At 41.5% G+C, this 13,125-nt stretch overlaps 1 protein-coding gene across 4 annotated transcripts in view; it reads right to left on the bottom strand.

The window, feature by feature from the left end:
* The window catches only part of E2f1 (E2F transcription factor 1), a 57,239-nt gene that overhangs the window by 14,562 nt on the left and 29,552 nt on the right, over window positions 1-13,125 (bottom strand). For all 4 annotated transcript variants that reach the window (XM_065225665.1, XM_065225666.1, XM_065225662.1 and 1 more), the window contains exons 2-3: window positions 255-1,021; window positions 44-195 (exon numbers count right to left, since the gene is read on the bottom strand). In XM_065225665.1, the coding sequence (XP_065081737.1) occupies window positions 44-195; window positions 255-890 (788 nt within the window). In that variant the 5' untranslated portion in view covers window positions 891-1,021. The remainder of the gene's footprint in view (window positions 1-43; window positions 196-254; window positions 1,022-13,125) is intronic.

The raw sequence follows: 13,125 nt of genomic DNA, 5'->3' as shown, positions 1-13,125 counted from the left end.
ATTTGAACCCAAGTCGATACAATTTCAATGCTTGCAAACTCACCTCGTTCCTTCCGAATACCGTTTCTTCGACGAAGAGGACGACACGGACGATGTGGGCGTAGAGCAGGTTGAGCTGGGTTGTTTACTACTGGACTGTTTCGCTAGTTTGGCCGGAGGTGGTGATATGCTGGGCTGCGCCCTACGTTTCACCGCCTAGAAGCGACAGTTCCATATGATGGGAAAGGTGAGACAAAGCACTGAACTTAACTCACCTTGAAGTAGTTTGTAATCTGCGGATCCCCACTGGCACTTTTGTGCTGCTGGTGCAGTCCCGCCGTCCGGTTCGGCGTGGTTTGCTTGGCATGGTGCGTCGTCGTCGTCGTCGTCGTGTTGCTTCTCGACGTCCCAGAACCGGACGCCGACGGACTGTGATGACGACTATAACTACTATGCTGTTGACTACTGCTATTATGACTATTACTACTAGTACTACTACTGCTATGGTGATGATGGCTTTGCTGCTGCTGCTGCGGCTGAGGTTGTGGCTGATACTGCGGCGTTACACCGAATCCGTACCCATGGTCGAGCAGGTGCGAGCTAACTTTTATGTCCGGTTTCACATCCTCGTAGTCTTCGCTGGACAGATCACTACCGCTGCCGGCCGATGGTTTCCGGCTGCCACCATAGACCATCGATCGGTTTGTACTTGCACATTCAATGTTGTTGCTGTTGTTGCTGCTGCTGCTACCGCCGCCGCTGCCATTCAGTCCATACGACTCGCCAGTCTTTTTGTTGTTGATTTCCATATTAGTTAACCTACCCTTCCCACTGGACACTACATAGTGCTGTTGTTTTTGTTGCTGCTGCTGCTGTTGTTGCTGTTTCTGCTTAGAGTGTAGTGCGTACATGCTTTTCCCTTTTCTCTAGAAAAATAGTGCTGCGCGGCGCCGCTGTCACCATTTGCACCAGGGCCAACCGTTTCCTATTGTTTACTGCCGTTCTAGGTGCGCTGAGGAATTGTCGTTGTCTCGAGGCAGATCTGAAATTAAAGCAGGAAAAATACAGGATTATTAATAGACCGTGTTGAAGTCGTCACTGTAGAAGTTTATTTTATGTTTGTGACACCATTTTCCACCTTCCTATAACTAAACTCGGCACGCGGCCGGCAGTGGCACTACAATGGCAATCAAGAAGCGTATGGGGCGAAGTGTGATCGATGGCAATCGTCCTATTACTGAACTTCCACTCCCCCCTTATAGGAGAGAGTTCAACTCGACGAGGCAGCAGCAATGCAATTCAAGAAAAGTATGATATCGCAAACCGCAACATTGTTGCCTGGTTTGTTCTCGCACTGGGAAACCACACTGTCGTCGTGCCTTCTACTATCAGTAGCCAAGTGCGAGTTGGAAACGAAAACGAAAGTCATGCGCAGTTTCCACGAAAGCTTTTAAAAATATTGCGGTCGGTGTCATTGTATGTAGGTGGCACACGGGAAAGGATAGTCGGATGAAGACCAGCCGACATTTTTCCACGGAGATGTGGGAAGGATGAGAGAGGCAAATTTTGCGAATGTGAAAAAAAATGTTCGGGTTACTGAATTTATGCTACCGGAAATTTGAGCAGAAAGTAGTACGTTGATTGATAGTTGGATGACGGATACAGAACTCGTTGAAGCTGGTAAATTAGCTGGTTCGACAATGACAAGCCCTTCATTCGTTAAGGTAACAGTAAATATATGTGTTCTTCCAGAAATATTGCCAACAAATCTCGCGTAACATTTGAAAAGGGCCTATCCTCGTTGATCGATTCTCTTCATCGACTTTCTCTTTCGCGAATAACCCGGCTGCAAATGAATTTTCCATTCTGTGTGTTGTTTCAGGCGCAAGCTAACATCATCTTCTGTCAAACTGTGCTGCGAGCTTAGTGAGAAATTCATTTATGTTGCCGTGGTAAACCAAAGAGAAAGTCGATGAAGAGAATCGATCAACGAGGATAGGCCCTTTTCAAATGTTACGCGAGATTTATGGAATTGCAGAAACTCCATGCACTAACAACTTCTGAAAATATTCAGAAGACTAGTCTGAATATTTCGTGCCACAAATCTCATCATTCAGAAGTCGTGCTGATCTGAAAATGTAACTCGATGTTCGCATTTGTATAGCAAACAGTGAGAGATAACAGTCTCAATTGTGTTTCAATTACCCGACCTTTTCCGGCTACCCGGGGATCGGGAAACAGCTGATGGCTCTTCTCAGGAATTCCCGGGAAGCGGGAAATCCTTCAGTCTAGTGAGCAAATAGGTTCAGGATTGTTTAAATCGAATAGTTTAATAAACGAACTTCTCCAGACGACTATTCCTAAATCCTAACAGAATAACGGAATATTTCGTTGACTTCCTGTTTGGTAGTTTCTCCCAAAATCACCCGGATGTTTCATTCGTTTTTTACAATCCGCGGAAGCTCCTTCCAGAAGTCATTCTGGTTTCCGAATGTCTGAAAGTTTTTTTGGAAGTCTCTCCTAGATTCCTCAGACTTCTACCAGAATTTTTATTTCAACTCCCTCCGGATATTTTGAACGAACTTTCTTCTATTTTTTTTACGAAAATTCCTTTCAAATTCTCCTGTAAATCTATATCTGTAAATCACTTAGAAAATATTTATATAAATTTCAGTAACATCCTGGGAAACAATGTTCGCTAATTTCAGCTTGAGCTTGAGCTTGAGCTTGATTGACCGCCCACGGTTGCTACTCTGTTACTGCCAGATCAGCTGTAATTACACAGAGAACCAATAGACGATGCTTGGGACTAGCAATCATCCTCAATGTGTAAAAACTGGTGATCTTAAATTAGGCAATACCAGCGCCGGCCGCGCCCGAACACAGGTCAAGAAAGGAATGGGAAGGATTGTGTTGACATGACACTCGCTTTGATGGAAGCCGAGAACACCTCTGCACTTCCACGAGGAATCACTGGGATGTTGGATAAGAGGGTTGGGTTTGCAGCAGGGTTCGTTTTGGTAAACGATAAGCTGAATTGATGTCCTAACGATCATATAACGCGAAGGAACTTGGGACTAAACCCACGGTCTTCTGCTCAGTAAGCAAAAACGTTTGCCACTAGGCAGACGAGCACCTTTTTAATCACCGAGTTGCTGTTATTACCATGTAGTCATATTAACAAATAAAACGATTGACGAATCTTGAATGTGGATGGGCCTGAGATTAGACTCATGATGTTCTGCTCAGTAAGCAAAAACGGTTGCTCTAAGGCCACCGAGCCCCTCATAACACATAATACCGTTGCTCAAATTTGTGTATCCATTCAAACCCGGAACCAACGACAACAACGAGTTTCGCAAAATACACGATACACAAGCGATTTTACCATAAATCTCTTTGATATGTAAGGACATGGGACCGCGTTTTTCTGCTCAGTAAGCAGGCTACTGTAACCGACGATCTTTCAAATCCGAAAACTAAACACTACGAAAAAGTACTTAGGCCTTCATTAAGTTCCACTTTCACGCGACGTTCAATGACAGGGTCCTATCCAGGATTACATCTGAAAAATCCAAATCTGGCCAACGCCCACCCTAAACCTAAACCTGTTCTAATCCACATGAAATGACTAACGAATGGAAGACTTTGACTACCCAGCCATGCAATAGTCTCATTCCGTGCCTTATGGCAACTTGATGATTCTATTGCGCTCATCTTTTGGCACCACCCAGGGGAGACTTGGTCCTGTACCCAATGCTTAACTTATCTCCATTCCACTCATCTACTCGCAATTTCTTGTGATATAGTGGGCGGAATATTATTATATGAGACAATTCAACGCAGACGTCTTTCCAAATTTGGCAGATCGACAGGTAATCGGTGAGTTACCACGATAGTTGCTATTCAACAACTCGACAACGTCCCATCGTCAACGCCTGCTATGAGAATTTCCCATTGCAGACGTCAACGAAATGACGTCATCGAGCTATCGATCAACTACCCTGGTTATCGCCTGGTACCTTATAGCACGATGCTAGGAGGCGAACCGGAAGAATCGATGAGCTACCTCTCCCCCCTCCTGGGAAACAATGTTCGCTAATTTCACCATAAAATAAGTTCCCCAATTCAATTGACTCTATTTAGATGGAGCCTTAAGAGTTAAAAAAGACATTTGTTTATTTGTTATGTTTGCATCAACAGACTAGAAATAGTCCCAATGATGTTATGTAAAAAAAAGTACAAATTATACAGACTACATAGGCCCATACATACATTCAGCAATCGACTAAATTTTCAATAATGACCAAAAATATCCATTAGAACCGTCCCAATGACGCGTTCATCTAGATACAATTGATAAATAACAGATTTTTAGCGATGGGCCCAATCTTAGATCCATAGGCCAACATTAGAGCCATTTCCCCTACTACAGTTACTACAGTTACAAACAAAAATAACTAAAAAAGCATTGTCAAGTTACTAAAAATGTATAAGTCTTAAATTTTACACATAGCTGTTGGGCATCAGCAACAAAGGCAGAGAATCTTCGGTGAAGCATATATTATGTGTCAAGTGGAAATCGAACATCGACGCTACTCGGTTGAACACTCGCTGCAAGCCGCAAATAGCGCTCCCTAAGCTATAATTAGTTCGAAGAAGTGGAAGTCTCAGCATAAGACTGTTGCGTAGTGATCGAGGTTGAACATTAATGTTCACTTGTTGTAGTATTACTTCGCAGATTCAATTCGCTCGGCCCCATTATTGTAGTTCGGGCTCCAGACTGCAGAGCAGTATTCCAACGTAGATCGTACGAGAGAGCAATAGAGCGATTTCAAGCAGTAAATGTCGGTGAAGTTCTTAGTAATTTTGAAGACAAAGCCAAGCGTTCTGGACGCTTTGTCGACGACATACGATGTATGGTGTGAGTATGTCAGTTTTGAGTCCAGAGTCTTTCACGAAATGCACCCGTTCGATAGTCGAGCCTAGAAGTTTGTAGTTTAAAATAATCGGTTGTTTCTTGCATGAGAAAGTAATAACTGTACACTTAGCTGGGTTGACCACCAGTCGGTTTAGACTACACCAGTCAGCAAAGATGTCAATCTGATTTTGGAGAGAACGGCAGTCGGCGAGTGAGCGGATGCGCAGAAAAACTTTCAGATCGTCTGCAAACGATAATCGTGGCTCTGTGATAACATGGTGAACGTCGTAGAAGTAAAGGACAAATACGAATGGTCCCCGATGGCTACCCTGAGGTATACCGGACTTTGCGCAGAAGCTTGCTGAGCGACAAGTACCCAAAGTTACTATCAATTGGCGCTCCGTGAGGTATGAACGAAACCATCTCAAAAGATTTCCACCGATCCCTAGCCTATTATCAAGCTTAGCGATCGCAATTTCGTGGTTCAGCTTATCGAAGGCTGCCGTAAGATCTGTGTAGATAACGTCCGAGCAATCAAACTGTATGTGATGTAAGACGTTAGGCACAGCAGGTTCGTAGTTGTGGAACGCCCAGTTATGAATCCGTGTTGATCTGTACTTAGATATTGCTTGCAATGCGCATTTAGGGACTCTATGACAAGCAATTCAAAAAGTTTTGATACAGCACTCAGCGACGTGATTCCCCCGGTAGTTGTTTACGTCGCGTTTGCTTCCCTTTTTATGAACAGGAAAGATGCCGCTGGAAAGAGAGAGCTGAAATATGCGGCGCAGTGAATCTAAAAGACAAGTGATGTTCTTTCTAAGAATAATCGACGGAACACCATCAGGTCCAGCCTTAGCTGAAGTCTTAAGTTTAGATGCTGCTCTAGAAAACGTATCTGTAGTGGCTTCGACCATGCTGAGCGTTCGGTTGACCAAAGGAACATTACTGGTCGCGGAAGTAATGATATTAGCGGAGAGTTGCTCGTCTTCAAACACACTAGCAAATTTGGCTGAGAACAGGTTTGCAAATGTCTTGTTGATTGCCAGGATGGTTTGCCATAGTTTCACCATTAAAAATCATGGAAGAGGGTAAGCCGACTTCCCTGGGTTGCTCATTTACGAAGTTCCAGAAGGATTTCGGGTGTGATTTTAGCCGCCGTTGAATCCTACTTTGATAACGTTGAAAACAAAGACGACTTAACCGCTTATACTCGTGGTTGAGTCTGACATAGTAGCATTTCAGCGGCAGTGTGCGGAGTTTAGTAAATCTTCTGAGATCAGCCTTCTTAGTACTTTTCAACGAGCGAAGATCTTTCGTCATCCAGGGGACGCGAGAGCCGATATGGATGATCTTTTTGGAAACGTGTCTGTCAATGATATATGCCAAGACGTGAGAAAAGGTTTGTGCAGCAATGTTGACGTCTACAGGATCTAGAATATGCTCCCAATCTAGGATAGTGCGATGGTCAGCTCTACGGAAGTCATATGACACAGCGTTTGGAGTGCTGGTGAAACCATGGACAATATTATTTTCGATCACGATAACTAAAGCAGGGTGATGATGCACTTCCTTGACTAAAGGTTCGGGTGCCGTGGAGAGGAAAGGAGCTGTATCACGAGCACTCACAAAGCACAGATCCAGGGTGCGGTTGTTTTCATTCAACAGGCCATTGATTTGTGACAGAATTGCGGTACTATAACTGTCCAGGAGCTGGATGGTTCCTACGTGGAAAGATGAACGCTCGTGATCAGGACAAAAGAAACCACTATGGGTTGGAGTCCATGCAATGTCCGGTAGGTTAAAATCGCCAAGAACAATAACTTCATCGGAAGGGCCTGCTTTGTCTGAAGCGGCCAAGACGGATCGACAATGTGCGTCAATAAGCTCCAAGTCACCGGTTCGATCTGGAGGGATGTACAATGCACAGAGAAGCAATTAACGATCACCAAGTTGAATAGCCACCCACACTTGCTCAACCCTGTTCCAGGAATCGTCCTCGATAACTTCTGCTTTCAGCTTGGTATTAACTGCGATAAGGACGCCTTCCCCAGTAGTTTTCCTACTATTATTCGCATCGCAGCGAAATATTTCGTAGCCAGCACCAAAGACATACACCAATTGAAAATTTATAAAATGTTCATTTTAGCAGATTCGTAGAAAAAAATTCAATCGATTGGCTTGTTTAGAATTAAAAACCATCCGCTATTGACAGAGTTACAAGTGGTCGAAATCTGACCACTTTTCGTAACGCGGTCGATTTTGTTTTTTTTTAAATTGCACCCCCAATATGTTGCCGAAAGACGTAATCCTACGTCAAAAAATTGATTTTCGATTTCTTCCCCGGGTGCCCAGGAATGTATTACATTTTGTTTGAAATGCAGAAACCCCTCTATGGAAAAACAACATAACAAGTCAGGATTTTGAAAAATGTATCTGGTTTAGTAGCAAAAAAATAGTTAAATTAGTCCGAAATTTTAAATTTTCTTACAAATCACAGAATTTAGAAATGAAGGGGAAGGTGGGCCATAGTGAGCTTCCTGTACTTTAGGCTTGGATTTCTTATGGTTCGAAGCTAAATAATTGGTCATTAATGATTGCAATGGTGATATTTAACCTACTACCAATTAATTTGTGCGGGATGCTCATTATGCCCCTCTTACCCCTATCTAATTTAATATAAATGATTAGAAGGGCACTAGGCCGAATTGATAGATTGAGCTGAGAAATTCTTTTAGAAGTCAATTAGACCTACGAATATTTGAATACCCGGTCTTAAAATATTTTTGAAAATTACATGGCAATTCTGATCAAGACAATCTCTGAATAAGAAAAAAAAAATCATGACTCTTGGACTTGGACAACATTTTAGGATTCTGACACTACGAAGCATTGGCTAGAGCACTATGATGAGAATGCCAAATGAGTTTTGAGGAAAATTGTGAAGGAATACCAGGGATAGTTCTAATGGAAATTTGGGAAAAATTTCAACAAATTTCAGGTCATTTTGAGAAGTGTCTCATGACAGTAGTAAGGAGAAGAGTAAAGCTGAATTGTAAGGTAGTTCATTATGGGGATAATGAGTATAAATTCAGGGTGCATTCTAAGCTCTAAGGGAATTCGGAAACTCCTTCCTTCAAAGTTAATTAACCCTATGGCAAACATGACTACAATCCTGAAACTACGTCCAATAATCACCGATTGCAAAACTCTTAAATGCTGATTAATCAATCTGAATTCTGAGGAGAGCTGCAAGGACATATGAATTATAATTCCTTGGGAATCTAACTCCTTAAATGGCTCAAAAACGCTTAGCTAAATTTCAAGCTAGATCGAAGGTAGTTTTAACAAAATTCATAATAAATTCTTGAGAATTTGGATGAAATTTGGTTTTGGCAGGAAATGTTGAGCAGATTTCCAAAGAAACTATGAGTAGTTGTCCAAAAAAATCGGAACAAAACTCCAAGGAAATACTAAAGAGAGTTTCAAGAGAATTCCATGTTAAAACCGGGGGCGACCCCGGCGTAGTGGTTAGCATCCATACATCTCACGCCAAAGTCACGAGTTCAAATCTCACCCCCGGACAAGTCACGAATGACCCAAGAGTGTTAAAGTGACTATAAAAAAAAAAAAAAAAAAAAAAAAACCGTGTTAAAACCAAGAGATCCTCTTAAGGGCATTTTGAAAAGAATTTCAGGAAAATTCTGAGGAAAACTCGCACAGCATTCCAAATTCTCAGGGAGATTTTTCAAAATGGAAGATCAACAGATATCCGAGGATTATTCCAAGCGGTTTGCTGGTTTCTAAAGAAGATTAATGGATCCAGGCTTTCACTGTTCGGTAACTTTTGAACTACGGAACTTTTCGGTAAAAGTTTAAAAATCAGTGAAAAATTCCAAACTTTGAAAATTAATTTCGAGCATATCCACCCTTTGTTCGGTTACCCCCTTTTAATGATAACAAATAAAATCAGCCGATTTAATTGATTTGTTACGTGTAACGATCATATAAAATTTTACCGAAATTCTGTGTGTGGCTAGAATTATTAGGAATGCGAAGACGAATTAAGAGTGAATTTCTGCACAGAATTCCGAAACCGTTATGGAGAAAAAAATTCTAGAGAATACCGGTCAGATTCATAAGATTCCTAGATGAAAAAGTAATTCTGAAAACTTTTTGGAATGATCCTAAGTAAATCCTTGACGAATTTCCCAGAAACTCGTCCTGTGATAAATTCCTAAGAAATAATTTAGTAAACTTAAACATTGATTGATCCGTACACAGCAATTCAAGATCCAGGTCTTTGAAAACTGTTCAAGATTACTTTTACTTTTACTTGATTTTTCCGACTGTTTATACGAGTTTCGGCTATACAGTGTGGCGAGTTCAAACGATGGGTTTTTAACTGCCCTGGACAGTTGAAAACCTATCGTTGGAACTCGCCAGACTGTATCCAGCTTTCCATGCTCGGTAATGGCGGCCTGTTTGTATGAATAAATGTATCCTTCACTGTGCTTTTTGACGCTAACTGGAGGGCGTATGTTGTTCCATTTTCTTTTGTTCCTTGGAGACGGAAAGGGAGGGGTCCAAATCCTAATCTCCAGATAGTGTCAAAACTCGTATAAAGATTATATGAATTAGAAATTTCAGGAAAGTGTAGCAGTAAGGTATGTGAGATCTCAAACTTGTAAAAATTCTCAATGGACCTGAATTCAAGTCCCAGAAATGAAGATGTCCACAGGCAAACAAAAGTGTGAACACACTTGTATGTGGATAGATGAGGATTACACGTGATATTTAGCCATACATACGAAGTACAGCTCGATGAATGTAAAAAAAAACTTGCGTGAATCTCGAACAATTTAGATCCAGACTTATTAAACTTGGAAATACATTTCAGTTCATTTATGTATGACCTTGATTATGCGATATATTGTGCGTACGAGTAGAACAAAGGGATAAGCTAGAAGAGTGTTATCAGTGATTGCGGTGGTTCAAGAAAAATTAAATAAAGCATTTCCGAAAAACATGACGCTGCAAAGTTACGACGCATTTCGGGTGAGATCATCCAAATTTACTTTCATTTATTTAAGATAATCATCGGTCAAAAATTGTCCAATGTACAGTTTGTTATGATGGGTTCATGAGTGTTACTTTGGTCATTTGGACTGCCTGTATCATGTAGACAAAATGTCCAATGTAACACTCATTGATTATGTCGTTGAGAAAAATCGTCCAATGTAACATGTCCGATACACAACTTGACTAGTCAAAACGTCCTATGTGGTTTTTCCTATATTTTAGCATGAAATTCTAAGTAAAATTGTTATTTTACCGTTACTACTGACTACATTAAAAATAGTATTGCAAAATGTATTGTTTCTAAATAGTTAAAATAACATTCTGTCGAACTTCAACTTCGATTTTCTCACCGGATATGTTACATTTGTCTATGTGAAAAGTGACGCGAGAATTTTTCAAGATTCCGTGCGCAGAAATTCAAGATCCAGATCTTTAAAAACTGTTAAAGATTATTGGGATTAGAAATTTCAGAAAAGTATAGTCGTAAAGCATATGAGAGACCTCAAAGTCGTAAAATCCTCAATGGAGTAATTCAATTTTCCAGCAATCAAGAAATTTATAAAATTTGTGACATGAGAAGTTTTCAAGGTTCAAAAATTATCAAAACTATTCAAAATTCCAAACCCTGGGAAATTGTTAATTTTTTGTAGATCTCGGTGTTAATTTTTGGTATCCTGTACTATTGCAGATATCATACACCATTTTAAACTCCTGCCCTAAAAAAGGTACAAAGTAATACCACAGACAAACAGACATAACATTCAGAAGTTGTTCATCGAACACGCATTTAACGGTCAATTTAAATGTTTTTTAGTTGGTTGTAGAAGGTCCCGAAGAAACGTGCTCAACTTTTTGGCTCAGCTCTGGTACTCTCCTTCGGTCCCAAGCTAATCGATGCACCCCTCAAAACATAGGAAAATCCACGAACCCCTGTCAAATTTTCATAGCGAATCAAAACAAACATAGTGTAGTACTAGAATTTCGACTAGAATGGGGTACGTTAATCGATTTGCTTGGGACCAATAGGCTAGTCAAGTAGTGAGCCAATTTAAAATCGTTAGTTTCCACCGGTTGGTAGTACCACCATAGAGGTAACTCTAAGACCACTTACAGGGTGCGTGACGAATTTTTGCAATTCCCTTGCTTTTGACGTTTACCCACAACCGCCATCTGTTCAGCGTAGTTCCCATCACAGTATACTCAACAGATGGCGGTAGTGTTTTAGCGACGATGTTTTATATTGAAAAATATGCAATGTGTTTTCTAGTTTTCTAGAACTCGAATTCAGTGACGTAGGACTACGTGGTCTTACATAATAAATCTTATTTGTTAACTGCAGCAGGAGCTTGTGTTTTGAGTAGAAACAGGAATTTGAGCGGGGTTCTATATGTTTATACTCTTTAGTATGATGGCCCACACCGACTCACGAAGAGCTACTGATTCCGATCAATAGCGGTGCGGCTTCTCCCCTTCTATGGATGCTCATGTGGGCTGCAGCTTGCTGCTTGCAGGAAGCCTTTCGTTGTGTACTGGAGAACAATGTTCAATGACACGTGCCGAAATCACTGCTGCTGCTGATGATGATGGTCGCCGACGGTCGGACACCACCACACACGGTGATTGGAACTGAATCCGATCAACGGTTGAGGCCAGCCTTGATAGCTAGCTGCTTGCAGGGAGCCTTTCGTTGTGTACTGGAGAACGCAACCACTCACCACGCGGTAATTGAATAAACACCTGCTTTTCGCAGGCAATCGGTGATAATTTTAATTATCATATCAACAGTGGCACATTCGTGTTATTTTCAATAGCGACATTTTGAAAAATTATACAGTCTTCAATTTAACAGATGCGTCGACATATTTCTGATCCAATCGTGGTAAAATTATTGAAATTGGTCCAGGGGCAGCTGAGTTATTAACGTTCAAAATCTTTCATAATTTTGTTACATGTTCCATTTTCGGTTTTCACAAAGTGTACCCCCATATATAAATCACAGACGTAGTCCTACGTCAGAAAAAAAAATTAAAATTTCCAATCAAATTCCCGGCTGTGTTCGATTCCCCGTTCAGTGGCCATAATTTTTGGTTCCGACTTCTACTAGAAGTTTCTGCTGACTCATCGAGGAACCCTTCCGGCTTTCCTTCAAGCTTCCAAAGGAAGTTACTTCCGGCTTCTCCAGGAAGTTTTTTTCAACTTCTACTGGGTGTTTTCTCTGAAGTCTTCCTGTATTTGTATGCCTTTCGACTTCTCTGGAAGTTCCTCCGATTTCCCACGAAAGTTTCTACTGTAATGTTCAGGGATCCAGCAATCAAACGGAATTCTGAGGAGAATACCCATGGAATTTTTAAGGACAGTTGAAATGGAATAAAAGCATTTAAAGGGTGTCTACGATGAAATTGCCACACTATGAAATTGCTCTAACTTTTTAACCGTTGGGTAGAATTTAATGAAAATTTGGGTGGATTTAGTTCATAGTGCATTATTTACATCCTGCAAGTTTTAAAGTCCTGTGATCAAAACTCGCGGAAATGGAGTCGAAAGAACAGCTTGTGCGTGATAAAATCTTGCGCATTCATCACGAGAACAAGGATCTCTCGCATCGTTCCATCGCTAAAACGTTGGGAATCGCGAATTCCACGGTGTCGCGAGTGATTAAGCGGTTCGAGGAACGGTTCACCACCGATCGGAAGCCCAGAAGTGAAGGAAAAAGTATTCCGTACAACACCAAAAATCACAACCGCGTAGTTGGGGCCTTCAACCGAAATCCGAACGCCTCCGTTAGGGATGTGGCTAAGAAGCTGCACCTAAGCCGAAGTTTTGTCCAGAAGGCCAAAACTAAGGCTGGGCTTCGAACGTTCAAGGTACAAAAGGCCCCTAATCGCGACGAGAAGCAGAACAAGTCCGCCAAAACCCGTGCCAGGAAGTTGTACCTCAACATGCTGACGAAAGTTGAATGCTGCATTATGGACGACGAAACATATGTGAAGGCCGACTTCAAACAGATCCCCGGCAACCTGTTTTTCACGGCCAAGGATAAGTTCAGCGTTCCGGAGCATGTCCGCACTCAGAAGATGTCCAAATTTGCGAAGAAATTCCTGGTTTGGCAAGCCATCTGCACGTGCGGGAAGCGGAGTGCACCT

Source organism: Ochlerotatus camptorhynchus, unplaced genomic scaffold, assembly GCF_037179485.1.
Source record: "Ochlerotatus camptorhynchus isolate MF236.1 unplaced genomic scaffold, CSIRO-AGI_Acam_v1.1 ptg000232l, whole genome shotgun sequence".
Classification (NCBI taxonomy): domain Eukaryota; kingdom Metazoa; phylum Arthropoda; class Insecta; order Diptera; family Culicidae; genus Ochlerotatus; species Ochlerotatus camptorhynchus.
This window is presented reverse-complemented; position numbering and strand designations above follow the sequence as displayed.